Source organism: Falco peregrinus, chromosome 2 (assembly GCF_023634155.1).
Source record: "Falco peregrinus isolate bFalPer1 chromosome 2, bFalPer1.pri, whole genome shotgun sequence".
Taxonomy (NCBI): domain Eukaryota; kingdom Metazoa; phylum Chordata; class Aves; order Falconiformes; family Falconidae; genus Falco; species Falco peregrinus.
Window position 1 is genome coordinate 104,630,076 of NC_073722.1, and position 16,512 is coordinate 104,646,587.

Below are 16,512 nucleotides of genomic sequence, written 5' to 3' on the forward strand. Positions count from 1 at the left end.
GCTAAAGGACATGTTTTCCTGAATCACAGAGGCAGCACAAGTATCCGCTGAGCATCCCGCAGGGAGCCTGTGTTTTCAGCAGAGATTTCCAGCCCTAATTCCCTCCAGGGCTGAGAGGGGATCTGTGCTGTGGGAGTATCTCGGGCAGGCGCGTAGGTTTTGTAGGAGTCAGGTGGATCCCCCGCAGAGCAGATCCTGCTGTCTGGTGACCAGACGTGGGTTTGCCGGCCGTGGTCCTGTGCACTCGGGCGGAGGCTGCCATCTAGCGCGCTGAGCCGCCCTGCCGGGATGTGCGGGCTGGAGATTTGGGGAGTTTTCCTTCTCCTTTGCCCAAACTTGGTGCGTTCCCTCCCTCTGGCACTTCCTTCGGTGCTGGCAAGAGATGCTCAGCCTCCAGGTTCATTCCAGCCCCTAAACCTGCCGCTACTCCCCAGGGCGCACCGGAAAGCGTGATCGAGCGCTGCACCCACGTCCGTGTGGGCACTGCCAAGGTCCCGCTGACGGCCCCGGTGCGGGAGAAGATCCTGAGCAGGATCCGGGACTGGGGCATGGGCATCGACACGCTGCGCTGCCTGGCCCTGGCCACCCACGACACGCCTGTCCGCAGGGAGACCATGCAGCTGCATGACTCCGCTGCCTTCATCCACTACGAGGTACAGCGCCAGGGGCTTTCTCCAGGAGCTTTTTTCCTTATTCTGAAAGTTTTCCCGCCCACTCCCAGCTGTCCCAGTGGTATTTTCTCTCTGGTTTCCCTGTGGGGTAGCAGGCAGCACGATGGCTCAGCTCTTGCTCTGCAACCCCTGGTGCAAAGCTGTATGGTCCCAAGGCCGACAACCCTGTCCCACCGAGCATCTGTCCCCGTGGGGTGCCTGCTGAGACCACCGCCTGGGGACCACCAAGAGGGCTGGGGAGGAGGGGAGCGAAGCAAAAAGATGTGAGGAGCAGCAGAGGGACGGGAGCATCCCATTGCATTGGGGCTATAGGGTGCACCCATGGGGCTCTTGGTAGGAACCCCCCTGCAAGTTTCCTGCCAGGGAAATTCCCGTGCCCAGGGTGGTGTCATGGTGGGAAGTGGCTGCATCCCCAGGGATTAATATGGGTCTGGGGTTGTTGTTGTGTGTGTCCCCAGAACAACCTGACCTTCGTGGGCTGTGTGGGGATGCTGGACCCTCCCCGCAAAGAGGTCACCTCCTCCATCGAGATGTGCCGCAAGGCTGGCATCCGCGTCATCATGATCACCGGCGACAACAAGGGCACGGCGGTGGCCATCTGCCGCAGGATCAGCATCTTCTCAGAGACCGAGGATGTGACTGGCAAAGCCTACACGGGCCGGGAGTTTGACGAGCTGCCCCCTGAGGCGCAGCGGCAGGCGTGCCGTGACGCACGATGCTTCGCCCGCGTGGAGCCGGCGCACAAGTCCCGCATTGTCGAGTACCTCCAGTCCTTCCACGAAATCACTGCCATGGTGAGTCCCCTGGGGACACCCCACCACCCCCTGGGCCCCTCCTCTCCACCTGGTCCTGGCCCTCTCACCCTGTTAATCACGGCTTTGTGCAGACGGGTGACGGCGTGAACGATGCCCCGGCCCTGAAGAAAGCAGAGATCGGCATCGCCATGGGCTCAGGCACGGCCGTCGCCAAGTCGGCCGCCGAGATGGTGCTTTCCGACGACAACTTCTCCACCATCGTGTCGGCTGTCGAGGAGGGCAGGGCCATTTACAACAACATGAAGCAGTTCATCCGCTATCTCATCTCCTCCAACGTCGGGGAGGTCGTTTGGTGAGAGCCCCCCCGCGCCGAGCGCCACGCTGCGGGGAGCAGTGGTGGGGACACCTCCCCTGGGGCAGGTGACCTGCAGCGCTGTCTGTGTCCCCTACCCCTGGCAGCATGTGGAGCCCAGAATTGTAACCGTGGGTACCAAACGATGCCGTGTCCTGTTCCCCAAGGGCAGGGGGATTTTTCTTTTGTAGTTTCACAGTCGTGCCACCCCCCAGGAACTGTTCTGTTACCCATTGCCTGTTTAAGCCCATGCCAGCGTGTAAGACAGGTGCAGATATTTGTGCACAGGCTGTCATCACCGGGTTGGTGCACTCTGCATCAGGTCCTGGGTGGCCCTCCCTGTCCCATCCCTCCCCGTAAATCAGCGCCGTCCTCACCACAGCCTTGGGATCCCTTGGGCATCCTTTGCCCTGGCGTTTCAGCAGGGCTGTTTGTGCCGGGAACAGGAATGCGCGTGGCAGTGGTTGGGTTTTGACTGCAAAGCAGATTTGAATAGCAACAGGAACATATTTTAGGTGCAAAATTCAGTCCTGGACTTCAGGTTCCTGACTCAGGGGCTGTGGGTTCATCTGCAGGACTTTGGGTGAATGTTCAGTTTGGGTATTTGGACCCAGGGTGCCTGTCTGCTCTCCCCTTGCACATCACAGCTGCTTCCTCTGGCTACCTGGAGCTCATCTAATTTAGCATCTCTTTTATTTTTCCCCCGCAGCATCTTCCTGACCGCCATCCTGGGCTTGCCCGAGGCCCTCATTCCTGTGCAGCTGCTGTGGGTGAACCTGGTGACGGACGGGCTGCCGGCCACCGCGCTGGGCTTCAATCCCCCCGACCTGGACATCATGGACAAGCTGCCCCGCAACCCCAAGGAGCCCCTCATCAGTGGCTGGCTCTTCTTCCGCTACCTGGCCGTCGGAGGTGAGCCCCCATGGGTGCCAGTGGGCAGGGGGCGAGGAGGGGCACGGGGTGCCATGGGGTGGGGGGCCTTTGCTGGGTGCTGGGGGTAAGGGTGTTTCTCTCGGCCGCAGTGTACGTGGGCCTGGCCACGGTGGGCGCAGCGACCTGGTGGTTCCTGTACGACGCTGAGGGACCGCAGGTCTCCTTCCACCAGCTGGTGAGTTGGAAGGGGAACGGGTGGATGTGTTGAGCGGGTGGGTGAGGGCGTGGATGCAGGCATTGGGGTCTTTCCTCTGCCTGCCTTCTGTGGTTGTTGTGGTGTTCCCGCATTCCTGGTGGAGAAGAGGGTAACTTAAAATAAAAGCTAATTTTCTCCCTCAGGCTCATGTGTCCAGCCTTGGTTCTGCTAGTGGGGGAAAACGATTCAAAGAAGCTGAAAGTAGCTCCTTTACCTGATCCCACATTGAAAGGCGTTGATTTTTACATTACCGTAGGTCTGAACGAGGTGGTAGGAAAGCAGGTGCCCCGATGTCACGTGCAATGGAAGATGTATTTTTGATGGAGATGTGTGTCTGCTCAAACACCTTACTAACTGCACGTGAAAACCTCTGAGCCACTATCCAGCCATAGCCCTGAAGCCCCAACCCCAGCAGAAGCTGGGTCACCTTCATTTTATCAGTTGCTCTGAACTGTGGGATATTTAACAGCAGCCCTAATAATCAAGGTTCATCATGTGCGCCCCAACCACTCGACCTCTTCCTCCTCTTTCCCACCTTTCCTACGCTGCTGCTCTGCCGTGTATTTACCAACGCTTTCCTGTGCCGACAGCGGAACTTCATGAGGTGCACTGAGGACAACCCCATCTTTGAAGGAATCAACTGTGAGATCTTTGAGTCCCGATACCCGACCACAATGGCTCTGTCTGTGCTGGTGACGATCGAAATGTGCAATGCGCTGAACAGGTAGGGTGGCCGCAGGGCTCTTCGGAATGCTCGGTGCGCGACCAGTTCTGTGTAGGGTCTCTTTGAGCATCTGGTGGTGGGCTGAGGGCTTTGCTTGGACTCAGCAGAGCCCTTTGAAGCCTTCTCGACAGGGGACCACTGGGTTTTGCCATAAATAAACTCCTCCAAGCCAGCATGTTGCTGTCGATAGTGGTGGAGGAAGGACTGGATCTGCACCTGCTGATGGTTTGGCCCTGTTAATGACCTGTCCTGATCCATGCATGGCTGGTTGCATTGGGATGGTGTCCAGATCCAATTTTCAGCAAAGCCTGAAGCTGAACAAGCCTGGAAGGGAAGGGCTGTAGTGTACGGCCCTGCACCTTGGAGAGAAGTGGGGACCCCCAGCTTGGGTAGGCATGGGGAGCAGGAGGTAATGGGGCTAACACAGTCCCCTCACTTTTGCAGTGTCTCTGAGAACCAGTCGCTGCTGCGGATGCCACCATGGCTGAACATCTGGCTGCTGGGGGCCATCGTCATGTCCATGGCTCTGCACTTCCTCATCCTCTACGTCAAACCCATGCCTGTGAGTGCCCTCTGCCACCTTCGGGTGCAGCCCAGGGGGCTCCGTCTTTGGGTGAGGGCATCCCTGGGGCAATCTTTGAGCCTGGAAGCTTCTGGGGTGTCCCCAGCACGTGTCCTCAGGAGCAAGTCCTGTGACTTGAACCAACGTGGGGCTTTGGGAGTCCTCCTGCCCCAGCGAGCCCTTACCTAAGTCAGAAGCTCTCCTTACAGGTGATGCAAAGAGGTGCATCTCCAGAAGGTGGGTCACCCACTTTGGAGGCATCACCTCCTTTTGCAGTCCAAGGCTGGTGATGCCTCGGGTGATGCCTAAGGGTGCTTAAGATGAAGCGTGTCACTGTGCCCAGGAGGTTACATTGTCCCTTGTCCCCTGCTAAGCGCCTGTGAGCACATGAACATACAGTCCCAGCTTGTGCCTCACTTTCCCCATCTGCAGGAGAGGTGAAAGACATAATTTTTGACTCATGTTGGCCAAGAGCCACCTTGGGATCATGACAGGCCTTGAAGAAATCCTGCTCTTCGGGCTGTCTGGATCCTTCCTCCTTGTACCTGGGATGGCCCCCTTTCAAGCTGTGCCATACAACAAGCTGAAACAACCGAAATAATAATAATCTCATCTACCTTCCTTACTGACATGTCCAATCCTTTGCACCTTGCAGCTCATCTTCCAGGTGACCCCCCTGAGCTGGCCGCAGTGGGTGGTTGTGATGAAGATCTCCCTGCCCGTTATCCTGCTGGACGAAGGACTCAAGTACCTTTCCCGCAACCACCTGGATGGTGAGCACGGTCTGCACCACGCTGGGTTGTGTTTGCTCCGTGGTGCTTTGCATGGGGCTCATGGTGGCTTCACGGACACCTCGCTCACCTCCTCTGCTCAGGTGGTGTCTGCACCTGCCTGTTCCTCCACCTTTGCTGTGAAAAAGGGGCTTTTTTTCTCCTACCCCCTTCCTCCCCGGGTGCCATGCCTGCCAGAGCAATTGGTACTTACATCTGCTGGAAACACTCCCTTAGGAGCTGGAGCGCCAGATAAACCTGCCACGTGTGTTTATCCAGCTCCTCTCGAACCTCTGGGAACTGGATCCCTTCTCTTATCAAGCAGAACGAATCAAACACCGGTTTCTAACCAGAATCCGTCCTTTTTTTTTTGTCCCCCCATCTGTGTCCATCCTTATCTTGTGTTTTCTACCTCTACAGTAAGATCAGCTGAGAGCTGAACACCTTATAAACAGGTTTTAATGGGGTTGCCCTTGGCCAGCACCCCTCAGGATCTGGCCCACGGCACACACAGAGGAGAAGCAGCTCCCGTGACACCGGGGCAGCGGTTCCCCTCTGCTCCTGGGCTCGGCGCTGTAAATCACGGCGTGTATTTAGGCAGCCCTCCTAAGAGGTGATATCATCTTCTCTTTCATTTCTTGCAAAAGATGGTGCTGCGGGTGACATCTCGGTGCCGAGTTAAGCGGGCAGGTTTTCCCCGCAGTGGCTGCGGGGTGAGAGCTGCCGAGCGGTGCTGTGCCTGCCACGGGGCTGGCCCCTCGCCGGGAAAACAGGGTTTATTTTTTTAGGGCGTGCTTGCCCCGACAGCGGTAGCAGGGAGAAGAAGGGCAGGAGAGATGCCGTCGCTGCCTGGGGAAGATGTAGTGGCTCTTGGGGGCAAATGAATAAGCTGAGTGTGGGGGCTGGGTGTCCTTCCACCACATCACGTTGCTCAAACCATTTTTTTTTAGGCAACTGGCACCACAGCAACCCCCTTCTTTTCCCTTCAGCAATGACCCAGGAAAATGGTGCAAAGCCGCTCTTGCTTTTCAGGGCTGAAGGCAGCCCATCCAGCCCTGGCAGGAGGGGGGGAATTGGGGTGTTGTAACAGCTCTGGTTGGTTTCTCAAGGAGCAGAACCATGCAAAAAGCTGGAAATACAGGGTGGGAAATTATCGCAAGCAGGAAACGATCGCCAACTGGCTGCCCTCCCCATCAACGGGTCCCAGCACGCTGGGGGTGCTCACGTCTGCTTTCCTTTCTGTGGCGAGCTGATGCTTAACCACAGCGATTGCTCAGAGGATCCTCTGCTGAGAAACAGAGGCGCAGGGGCTGCTGTTTTTACAGACCAGAGAGAAGCTGTTCCCATCTTATTTTTATTTAATTGTTGCATCTCTCAGCAGGCCGATGGGTGCTTTGCATCACCCAGGTCTGCCTTATCATATGATTACAAGCCTGTAGCAACAGTTTTATGGTGTGGCACTGGGCTAGGGTGTAGGAGAGCTGGTTAATTCCTGGCTGTTGCCATCCCATGCATGCCCTTGGTCTCGACTTCGCCATCTGCGATCTGGGGATGAGTCTGGTTTTCTCCCACACTTTGCATTTCTCTATAAAAAATCAGCGCTGTTGGAGGAAGGGCTTTGCTTTGGCTCTGCCAGCGCAGCTGCAAGCACAGCAGGGTTTCTGGCAGGTGTACGGTCCTTCCGAGTCCCATCATACCAGCTTGGAGTGTTTCCTCCTCCCATGCCATGCTCCCAGCGTACCAGGTCCTCTGAGCTGCCTGCATCCTCACGGTCACGATGCTGCTGATGCTCATGGGTCACTCTGTGTCTCATCCAGCAAGGGTTTCCCATGCAGCTGTTTAGTCACAACATGCTTAAATCACATTTGAAAGAAATCATTGAAATCCTGCGTCTTCCTAATTCCTCTGGGCTTTGAAAAGCATACAAAAAAACCTCAAAAAACCACTTGTAGATGTGGTATTGTGATTTTTTTTTTTTTTTTTTTTACCAGGCATTCTCAGAACAGTAAGACACACATGGAGCGGGGAGCACCAGTTGAAAACCTGCAGGACTCCAGAGCAAGGGTTGGCTTTCTTACACGTCTCATCCCCAAATACCATACACCCGTGTGTCCTCCAAAGTCTTGCTCGTGTGTGGTGGGGACCTGCTTGGAACGTGTCTGGGTGAACATGGCTTGGAAAACCAGCTGATAATAGAGCCCAAGGACCCCGTACCCACACAGGATCTCTTTCCCCATGCTGGCCTCTGTGTTTTGCTTCAAAATAAGGTCTAAGAAGCCTGTGAAGCAGCTGTTTACGTGGCGGTTTTGGCCAGGCGATGCTTGGGGCTGGTCTCCACTGTGGGACCTTCTCAGGGATGGCCAAGGGTGTTCAGTTGAGGGATGTAATGTACAGCTGTGAGTTCTGCCGAGTCAGGTTTTGCATGAAAAAGTTTCTCCTTTGATCAGATTTAGATAAGTCGTGTTTCCATTATGCTGGGTTTTCCTTGTCCTTGAAATGGCAGAAAGCTGAGACTCCAGTTTTCACTGTGGTCTTGGTGCTTTACATTCCTCTGCCCATCAACCCGGTCACTTCCAGCCTCTCATCTTGCATGTTCTGCGTGTATTGCTGTCTTCATCCACCTCTGGCCCCTCTGAGGCTTCTGCTGTCTCAGCTTTGGGAGGCAGTGGCAGTGTGAGCCAGCAGGCGAACGTGGACAGCTGAGCTAGGTGGCCTTGGTGTGACCTGCAGGCATTCTGGTCAGGAACGTGGAGATGTTTTCCAGAGCCCTCTCAGGGGTCTGTTGCACAGATACACGCTGGCAGGCGCACGAGGGCTGACCACCCTCAAGGACCTCTTGCCCTAGTATTTTTAATATTTGCCATGCTCTGTGCAGTGAAGTGTATTGTTCTTTCTGAGCCCCGTGGCGTGCAGGAGGAAGGTTTCTAGGCATCTGTGCCAAGAACTTGCAGGAGTCTCTTTGATGAGTGGTTCTCAAAAGATACCAAATCCAGACAGGACAGTGAGATAACCCTGGTGCTCATGTACCTTTGTGTGCCATCAGCCTGCTGCCATGGCCACCCTGCTCTCCTCCTGCCTTCCTGGGCCTCCTCGTCTTCACCACCTTGAAGCAAACCCATCATAGGTGTCACCACGTGTTGCCACCGTGGTGTTTTCACTTGATTTTAGCCTGTTAAGCAGCAGGGGGGCTCAGGCTTCACCATTACCACCCATGCAGTGGTAAAAGCAGGGGTGAGTCAAAAAGCAGGTGCTTTCTGCAACACAGCACCACAGCTGCCCCGACAGCAGCAGCATCACTGAAAATCAGAAGTTTTGATGCACAAGAATTGTCTTGGCGTGCTTTGTGGCGGATAAGTGTTTGTGCAGCTATTTGTCCTTGAGCCCGGTAGGGATGGCAGCCCCTGGGCGGTTTTGCAGGGGCTGCAAGGTGGTGACTGCATCCACTGGGTACCTGTCCCCGGTGGGTCCAAGTCCTCTCCGTGGTGGGCAGCACAGCGCCCCGCAGCTGATGTGCAGGTCAGATTGCACCTTTGGGTGAGCATCTCCATTGCTGAGGGAGATAGAACTGCTTCTTTGCAAAGTCAACGTCCGCTTTATGCTTTAACTTCCCCCCAGAGGGGAGAGCAGCTGGCAGAGGTGACTGTGTGGTGACATGTCATACTCCCTGCTGGGGCTCCACATCCCTCAGAGACAGCCCAAAACCTGCAGGGACCAAAATCTCCGAGTCCCATCCCCAAAAAAACCTCTGGCATGTTGCAAAAAGCAGCTTCTCGCCCTCACCTCCCCCCTGTGTCTGCACCTGGGGGTGAGGGCAGCCCCCTAAACCCCCCCCAGGAGCACAGGGCAGCTGCAGACCCCCCGCTTTCCCTGCAGAGCGGCAGGCATCCCTCTCCCTGGTGCGGCAGAGCTGGAGCGAGCGCCCGCAGCCCTGGGCTGCCCTTGTAGGGTAATTTCTGCCGGGAGCTACCTTGGCTGGGCGCTGGCGTCGGGCGAGGAATGCGTCCCCACGGGCCAAGTCGTTCACTTCAGCTGTGGGATGCTCTGAAGGAGAGTGGTGCCGTTACCTTTCAGGGCCGGAATCTCTCCAGATGGGATTTTACAGCTCTGCTGCCTTGCTTTTTGTTTTTATTTCCCTCCCTTTCATTTGTGTGCATGTGCACCGTCCTTTAGAAATAGAAGAGCAGAGGGAAGCTCTCGGTGCTGCTACCCTGGCATTGCAAAGGGATGGGAGGAGGATTTTCCTTTCAGTTTTCTTCTGGGGTCCAGGGTCTCAGCTGAAGCTCAGGGTGCCCTGGTGCAATGTGGGGGGACATGCAATTTTCAGAGCTATGAGGCCTGCAGCGCGTCCCTTGGTGGAGGGAGTGATCTGGGCTGGTGGCTGGAGCCTGCATCCCTCCAGCATCACCTTTTACGGGAACTCATGAAGAGAAAAGTCAAAAGCAATAAGGAAAATCCTCCCAGAAAGCCTCGGCTGTCCTGGGGGGGAACAGATCTTGTAGGGGATGAGCTCGTGGTGCTCAGTTGTGGGTTTGCAAGAGTTGATGGGCTGTGACACCCCTAAGAAGGCTGGTGTGAGGCAGGATGCAGATGGATCACCATGGCCCCAGCATTCCTGCAGACAGGTCCCTGAATCCCCCCTGCTCCTGTCACCCCAGCGGGGAGCTGGACACGGGTGCACGGGGACCTGTGTCCTGTTAAAGCGGGCGCCGGACCCTCGGCTGCCTGTGGTCAGTGTGACTTGCTCTGTGCTGAGGGGGTTACTCTGAGGCCTGAGAGTAACGTTTTGAAGAGCATCTTTAACTGTGGGTAGAGGCTCACTGTCGGTGCTGCGGCTGCGTCCCCTCATTGTCCCTGCCCACCGCCTGGCACGGTGGCCACGGGGTGAAGCACTGCTGTGGCTGTCAAATAACCACCGGTGTCACCCAGCAGGGACTGTTCAGCTCTCGGAGCTACTGAAGAGATGTTCCCGCAAGGTGGAGGAGGTGAATTTTGGTTAATGCACTGAAATTTAGTACAGAGTGGCCACCAGCATCCCTGCTTTGCCCAGAAGCCTGCGGTGCAGAGGTCATCCAGAGGGATGCTGCCATTGCAGCAATCAGTCTTATCTCAGGACAGGAGGGCTGGGCTTGCCAGCCAGCGCTGGAAAGAAATGTTGGCAGGAGTTGCGAAGAAGATTGTTTTTATTTCCTCCCCCTCTCTGTCCTCTGTTATTTATTAATTCTCCTGGAAGCTTGTTGGCCCCAGGGTTGGCAGCGGGTGTGGAGCCTCGCTGGTAACCCCAGGCAGGACCCCTATTTATCAAGAGCACAGTAACGGCAGTCCCCTGCGAGATGTGTTGGGTGACATGTGGTGCAGTGCTGAAAGATGGAGAAATATGGTTGAAAGATTCACGATAAGTGATTTTTCTAACTCTTCTCAGAAACTGCTGCCTTGTGGTTTGGGTTTTTTTGTTGTTGTTGCCTTTTTTTTTTTTTTTTTCATAAAAGAAAATAAACTGTTCTGGGCAGACTGAGCTGCCAGCAAGGTCTGTCCCAGCCCTGGGCTGAAGAGTAGCGGCTGCCTGGGCAGCCGGGGATGCTGCTGTCGACGGCTTGAAAATTGGGAATCGAGTTGGTGTGAGTCAAGCTCTGGCAGGGATTTCAAGGCTGTTCACACCAAGTTCAAGCTGAACACCGCAGCTTTCCTTCAGGCCATGTGTTGCCTGTTACCTCCACATCCAATTCCATCCGTTTTAGTAGGGTGGGAGGAGGGCGGCTCTGGGGGCTGGGACAGCAGCTGCGATGGGTAGGTTGGTGCTTGCTGGTTGTTTTGGGGGTATATGTAGATGTAAATTATAGAGTGTGTGTGTGTGTGTAAGTGGTGTCAGCCTAGGGAGCTGTAGCCATCTGTTGGTGGCAGCAGGGACAGGGCTTTGGGATGGGTGGTGGGATGCGGTGAGCTTCCTCCTCTGCACCACTGCCTTTCCCTGTGTGCTGCCTGGTTAGCAGCAATAACAAGGGATCCCTGCCTGCTCACCTTCCTGCTGTTCCTGCCTGCATGGCTCCAACTCACCCCTTTTCCTGCCTCCTGCAGGCTGAGCACACCGTGCCCTTCCTCCCCCGGGGACCGTCCTCCTCCTCCTCATGCAGCCTGAGCTGCCGTGGCTGCAGTCAAGCCAGCTCCGTGCAGATGGGATCCCAGGTTCCTTCTGGGATCAACCTCTCTTTACTACCAAAACCAGGGAGCTGGTTTGCTTTTGAACGCTCACCAATATTTTTAATTCTCTCTCTTTTTTTTTTTTTTTCTCCTTCATTTCCAGGAGAAGAGGACAAGAAATGAATGACACAAAGGAAACGCTCTTAACTAAAGGATCCCCAACTTGTAACTCGGACTGAAGTCTTGCATGCGTGGCCATCGCTAGAAGCCAGCAGGACATGCATGTGTCCGACTCTCAGACAAATGCGGGTGAATCGTCGAAAAGAAAAATACCGATTTGTTTTGTTTTGTAGCTTTCTTTTTCCTGTACATAAGAGTGCCATTACTGGACAGCTGGCGTAGGGTTTGGGGACGGAGCTGTGTGGACCTGGGTCGTCAAAACGTGTTCCTTGGGGATTTGTTCCTGCAAAATTTGAGACGCCTCTTTCCAATTTTCACCCTGACTGGGTGAGCTCAGGCACGGCGCCCTTTGCGGGAGATACAAGGGCCGGGGAGGGGGGGGGAAGTCGGGATTTTAGGCAATCGCTGAGCGCGGGCAGGAGGCTGCGTCCCCCGGCGGGGCAGGTGGTGCGCGAGGGCAGCTCACAGGGCTGGGAAGGACTTGGCAGTGGGTGAGGGCCGGGCAGGGAGGCGAGGGAGCCGTGGGTTGGGGTTGCTGACCCTCGATGTCCGCAGTGTTGGTGCATCGCCGCGGCTGCTGCGCTCTGCTCTGGTGGCCGCGGGTGGTGTGGGGTCTCGCCGGTGGGTGCTCGTATGTCGAGGTGTGGGTGCGTGTGGTAGAAGGTGAAGCTCTCCAGTTGATCACACTGCCCTGTTTTGATCCCCGTGCTGTGGAAAGCCCCACACCTTCTCAGGCTCATCTGACACCAAAGCATGGCGTAGTCCTGCCTGTTCGCTGGCGCCTTGTTAGATCCCATCCGCGGTGGTGAAGCCAGAGCCCTCTTCCTCATGGGCGGTTCCTCCCCTCCTGGTCACTCTTTCCTCAGTTGATTTTTAACTATTACCTAGCAGGAGTAGAGCTTAAGCCCTTAGGAGCTTGTCTCTGAGGTCATGTCCTCTGCTTTGGAGAACACTGCTGTCCTTGAACATCCTTGACGCCGGTGATCTGCCTCTGGGGCAGGAATGAATGTCTGTACATAACGTAGTCCTCCGTGAGAGGTGTTGGTCGTGACATCCCTTTTTACAAGGCACCGACTTTATTTTGAATAGTCTTGGTGGGGTTTTCTGCAGCAGGGGTGACACAGGCTGCAGTGGGAGTTTATGGATCTGGAGTGGATTTTGGGATCCAATAAATGGATCGTTGTCCATTGAACTGCGCCAGCTGAGAGAAGCTGATCGCAGGTGATTTCTTCCCCGGCTCTCCAAATCCTGCCTTCTGTTTTCCTCGCGTTTCCCTATGACCCGTTCTGACGATATTTCGTTAGCCAGGCCCTACATCTTTCTTTTAAATTCCAGCAGCAGCACTAGAGCCAGGGTTTTGGACAGCGTTTTGCTCCTTGGCTGTTGGGTTTTTTTTCCTCTACTTTTTGCCCTGTGAAAGCTTCCAGTGCTTTTCTGTTTCTCTCTCACCTGGGCAAAGAGCTACTCCTTCCCCTGCATAGCAGGTGCCAATATCATCCCTCTTTCGTTTCTCCAGTCACCAGCATTGAAGATGAGCAGAGCCCCCAGACCAATGGGAATGTACAGAATTGTTATACTACTGAGCTGATTTAATTGTACATAAACCTTGCATGAAATGACGTTACTGTATTTAATATATAATGTATTCAAGGAATTTTAATATGGAGCTCTTAGGAAAAAAAAAGATCTTTATAGATACTCCGTGGTTAGAATATTGTTGCTGATTTTTTTTTTTAATATTATTATACTTTGTCTTGAAGTAGTTTTTATTTTTCAGTTGTGTTATGTCTAATGGATTTAATTGGCAACCACTTCTTCTTAAAGATTTTTCACCATGGATGAGACTCACCCTGGTGCAGAGGACCAGGGCATGACCCAGGTACTGCTTAAAGCCTCCAAGTAAGGCTTCAGTAAAACGAATGCTGTAGGTGTGTGATTTGCCCTTCCCCAAAAGGCTGGATTTCACCTTATTTTAGTACAGATCATCTCCAGCTCTCTGTGCAAGGAAAGAACCAGCAGGGATTTAATCCAGTACCGGCTTGGGTGACTTCAGAGGACATTGCTTCTGTGTGTCCCTGAGGCTGAAAACCAGTTTGTGGAAAGGCTGGACTGGATTCAGAGCATCCCAGCCCCATTCATAGGGTGCAGCAGAGCTTTTAGCTGCCTGATGGCATCTCCTTGGACATGGTGGCTTCGGTCTGTTGTGCTTGTGGGGACCTGCTTGGTCCATCCACTCCATTTTGCACCACCTGAGTTACCCTGGTTTCCCTGGGCTTAGTGTCTGGTGTAGGATTATTAATTTTTACCCAGACACGCGTGTGTATGGATGAGTTTCTTGTGTAGAGGTCCCACTAATGAGTACTGAATGATGGATGGGAGTATCTGATGTAAGGAGACCCAAAAGGAAGAGCGAGCTTTGCTTCAGAGCAAAGATGACATCAAAAAATTTTAACTCTCTCTGAAATTCCTGCTGGTCATTTTTGTTTAGTCTCACTTGAGCAGCAGAGGGGTGGGGGTGGTTGTACGGGCATCCTTCTGAACCCGCTGACAGAACGGCTATTGAAGAGATAACGCTGAGTTTGTTAACTTAAGAGTTGCTAGAGATGCCAAGCTGCTGCTGTTCGGTCGCCGATGGAGCTGCCACGCTGCTGCAGGCCCAGGCAGCCTCAGTCTGTGCAGTCACTGTGTTTGCAACTGTGCGTTACCAAACCCCAAGCCATCACGGGCAAGAAACCAGAGCTGTGTCCCAGCCAAAGGCTTGTTCTTCCCAGCAGCAGCAAATTGCATTTGCCTTGATATCGTAAACCTCTAGATCTACCTAGAAAACCGTGCAGGCACTAAGGCTACCTGGAGCCGGCATCCCCCTTGCTGGGACCATTTTGATGCATCCCCGTTTGCCCTTCGGAACGGTTAACCACATCTCTCTCTTTCCCTCCGTCCTTTAATTACTTGGAATACAGGTTTTCACTCCATGCTTTTTGATTACAGAGGCTTGTAGTTCAAATATTTTAATGAAATAGAAGAATATCTGTAGATCTAATTATTTTTTTCCCTTATGCTTCAGTGAAGGGTGAGGATAAATGATGGTGTAGTTATTTATTGCATATATGCCACCAGCAGTGTGCTGGGCACTTTTAGAGGCTGGAGCATGTTCTTGTGCAAACTTGGAGATCCCAGAGCCGAGACCATTGCTTTGGGATTGGGTTTTGTGTCTTACCGAGGCACCCAACTCTTTGCGATACAAGGGAGATAGACACTGGGTGGCTCTTTTGCCCAAAAGTTTGTTAAAAAAAAAACAGCCTAGGGGCAAAGCCTCTGGGATTGTTGCTTTTTTTGATAACAGAGGTTAGGAATTATTCCCTTTTTAGTTTAATTTCGATTGTGCTGCCTGGCATATTCAAAGGTTTTAAATGAAACAGAAGCAGCGATGCGAGATGGGCGGTGGAGGATGCACCAGGACGGCAGTGTGGGGTTGTTTCCACGAGCACTTTATACTCCTCTCTCAGGGGCCAGGCACCGTGCTGGATTGCAGCCCAGGCAGGAGGTGAGGGTCCCGCGTCCCTGGAGCAAGAACCCAGGGGATCACCTTTGGGCAACAGCTGTGGAAAGGCTTTTGGGCTGTTTTGGGCTGTTGTGTCATTGTGGCCACTTGCTGGATGAGTTCTTCCCCCTGCAGCGTGTGGTCCCGTCGGGAGGCACATTGGGAAAGGAAAAAGAGAGATGCTCTGCAGAGCGAAGTAGCACTGCCTCCTCTGTGTTTTCCTTCTGTCACGTGGCCACTGCACAGCTCAGGGTCAGGGTGAGGGTTTGGACTTCTGTGTTTGAGACTTTGGCACTGTGAAGATGTCATACGTGTGTTTCTGATGTTCTGCTCAGCCAAGGCTGGATGGTACCACCAGGTGCTGGAGGAGTCCGGAGTAGGAGGGACAGGCTTTATTGGGAGAGGCCTGTGGGACTTTATTCCTGTAAGAGCATTAAATCTGGGATTGAACCGGACTCTCTGCGCACGGTGTGGAATGCCAGATGTAGCCAGAGGAGCAATAGAAAAACTCAGCAGCAATTTCTGGTCCCTCTTGTACGTCAGGTTGAGAGTGCTGCTTCCCAGTTGGGGTTCTGCTCCACCAAAACTCATCAAATAGTTGCTGTGCAGGGGCTCACGCTAATGCTGTCCCTGTTGGTGGGAGATGTTCAGGAGGTCCAGTGACCTTGGTGCCATATTGCTCCTGAAACTCAAGCATGCAGGAGTCCCCAGTACCAACACTTAAGACTTATTGTGATTTTTGGGTCCATGCCTGGCATGGCCATCACCTTGCATAAATGATGCCAGAGATCAGTCGCCCCTGTTCAGTCCCACTTGGGCTATTTTTTCCCCACTTCTGCTGTAGCAATTTCTGGCAGGGCTTGTCCCCAGTGGGCAGGCAGCCCACGAGTCCGGTTTTGGGGACAAAGGAGAAGGGCTTCACCCTGTGCAGAGCTTGCATGACACAGTTTGGGTTAGGGGTTGCAGGGCTGCAGCGGGGAAGGGGACACACGGGGGTAAATTGTGCTCCCTGGACCTGTCCTCTTGGTGCCATTCAGCTTTCGGTATAAATGGGGCATTAAATGAGCCTAAATCTGTGTGCATTGGGGACGTGGGTACCTGGTGTCTGAGCTGGGTCGGATGCGGATGCTCAGGACCAAGAGGAGGGCACCTGCTGAGCTGCCAGTGGTGTCTTCGGGCGCTTCTGATCTGGCCACTATGCTGATTATTTTTTTTATATATATGAGAAGCCTGAACAGCCAAATCTAGAAATCTCTTGAGTTTGTGCATCGTAGCAAAAGGTAAATCATATCGGGGGGGGGGGGGGGGGGGGGGGAGGGGGGGCGGGGAGGGTGTTACTTGAGGGGTAGAATTGAAGAAACAAGGTTTCCTATTTTATTATATGAGAGATATTTTTCCCACTAAATGACCGCTTCCTAAATCACATCCTTTGACTGTAAATAGCCAGGTGTGCCGTGAAGATGTGGGAAGGCTCCTCGTGGTCACATCCATATGACCCACTCTGTTCACACAATATTGGGCTGATTTGTTTTATACTTATGAAATTACAGAAATAAAAGTAATTTTTACTGGATGACGCTGGGATTTTCTGTTGGTTTATTCATTTTTTTCTTCATTTCTTTTTCCTTTCTTACCCTGTTTGCGGCCGATTTTGGGGAACATTTGGGGAGCCCCTGGAGCTGGATGGGAGTGC

At 53.8% G+C, this 16,512-nt stretch overlaps 1 protein-coding gene across 2 annotated transcripts in view; it reads left to right on the forward strand.

Annotated features, from left to right (window-relative positions):
* Positions 1 to 11,447, forward strand: part of ATP2A3 (ATPase sarcoplasmic/endoplasmic reticulum Ca2+ transporting 3) — a 53,867-nt gene extending 42,420 nt beyond the window's left edge. The window contains exons 13-22 of one of the 2 annotated variants that reach the window (XM_055796730.1): positions 435 to 653; positions 1,130 to 1,465; positions 1,558 to 1,778; positions 2,488 to 2,690; positions 2,801 to 2,886; positions 3,498 to 3,631; positions 4,076 to 4,193; positions 4,849 to 4,966; positions 6,955 to 7,027; positions 11,262 to 11,447. In XM_055796730.1, the coding sequence (XP_055652705.1) occupies positions 435 to 653; positions 1,130 to 1,465; positions 1,558 to 1,778; positions 2,488 to 2,690; positions 2,801 to 2,886; positions 3,498 to 3,631; positions 4,076 to 4,193; positions 4,849 to 4,966; positions 6,955 to 7,027; positions 11,262 to 11,337 (1,584 nt within the window). In that variant the 3' untranslated portion in view covers positions 11,338 to 11,447. The remainder of the gene's footprint in view (positions 1 to 434; positions 654 to 1,129; positions 1,466 to 1,557; positions 1,779 to 2,487; positions 2,691 to 2,800; positions 2,887 to 3,497; positions 3,632 to 4,075; positions 4,194 to 4,848; positions 4,967 to 6,954; positions 7,028 to 11,261) is intronic. The other variant, XM_055796731.1, reaches the window with a different exon arrangement.
* The last annotated feature ends 5,065 nt before the right edge of the window (positions 11,448 to 16,512 follow it).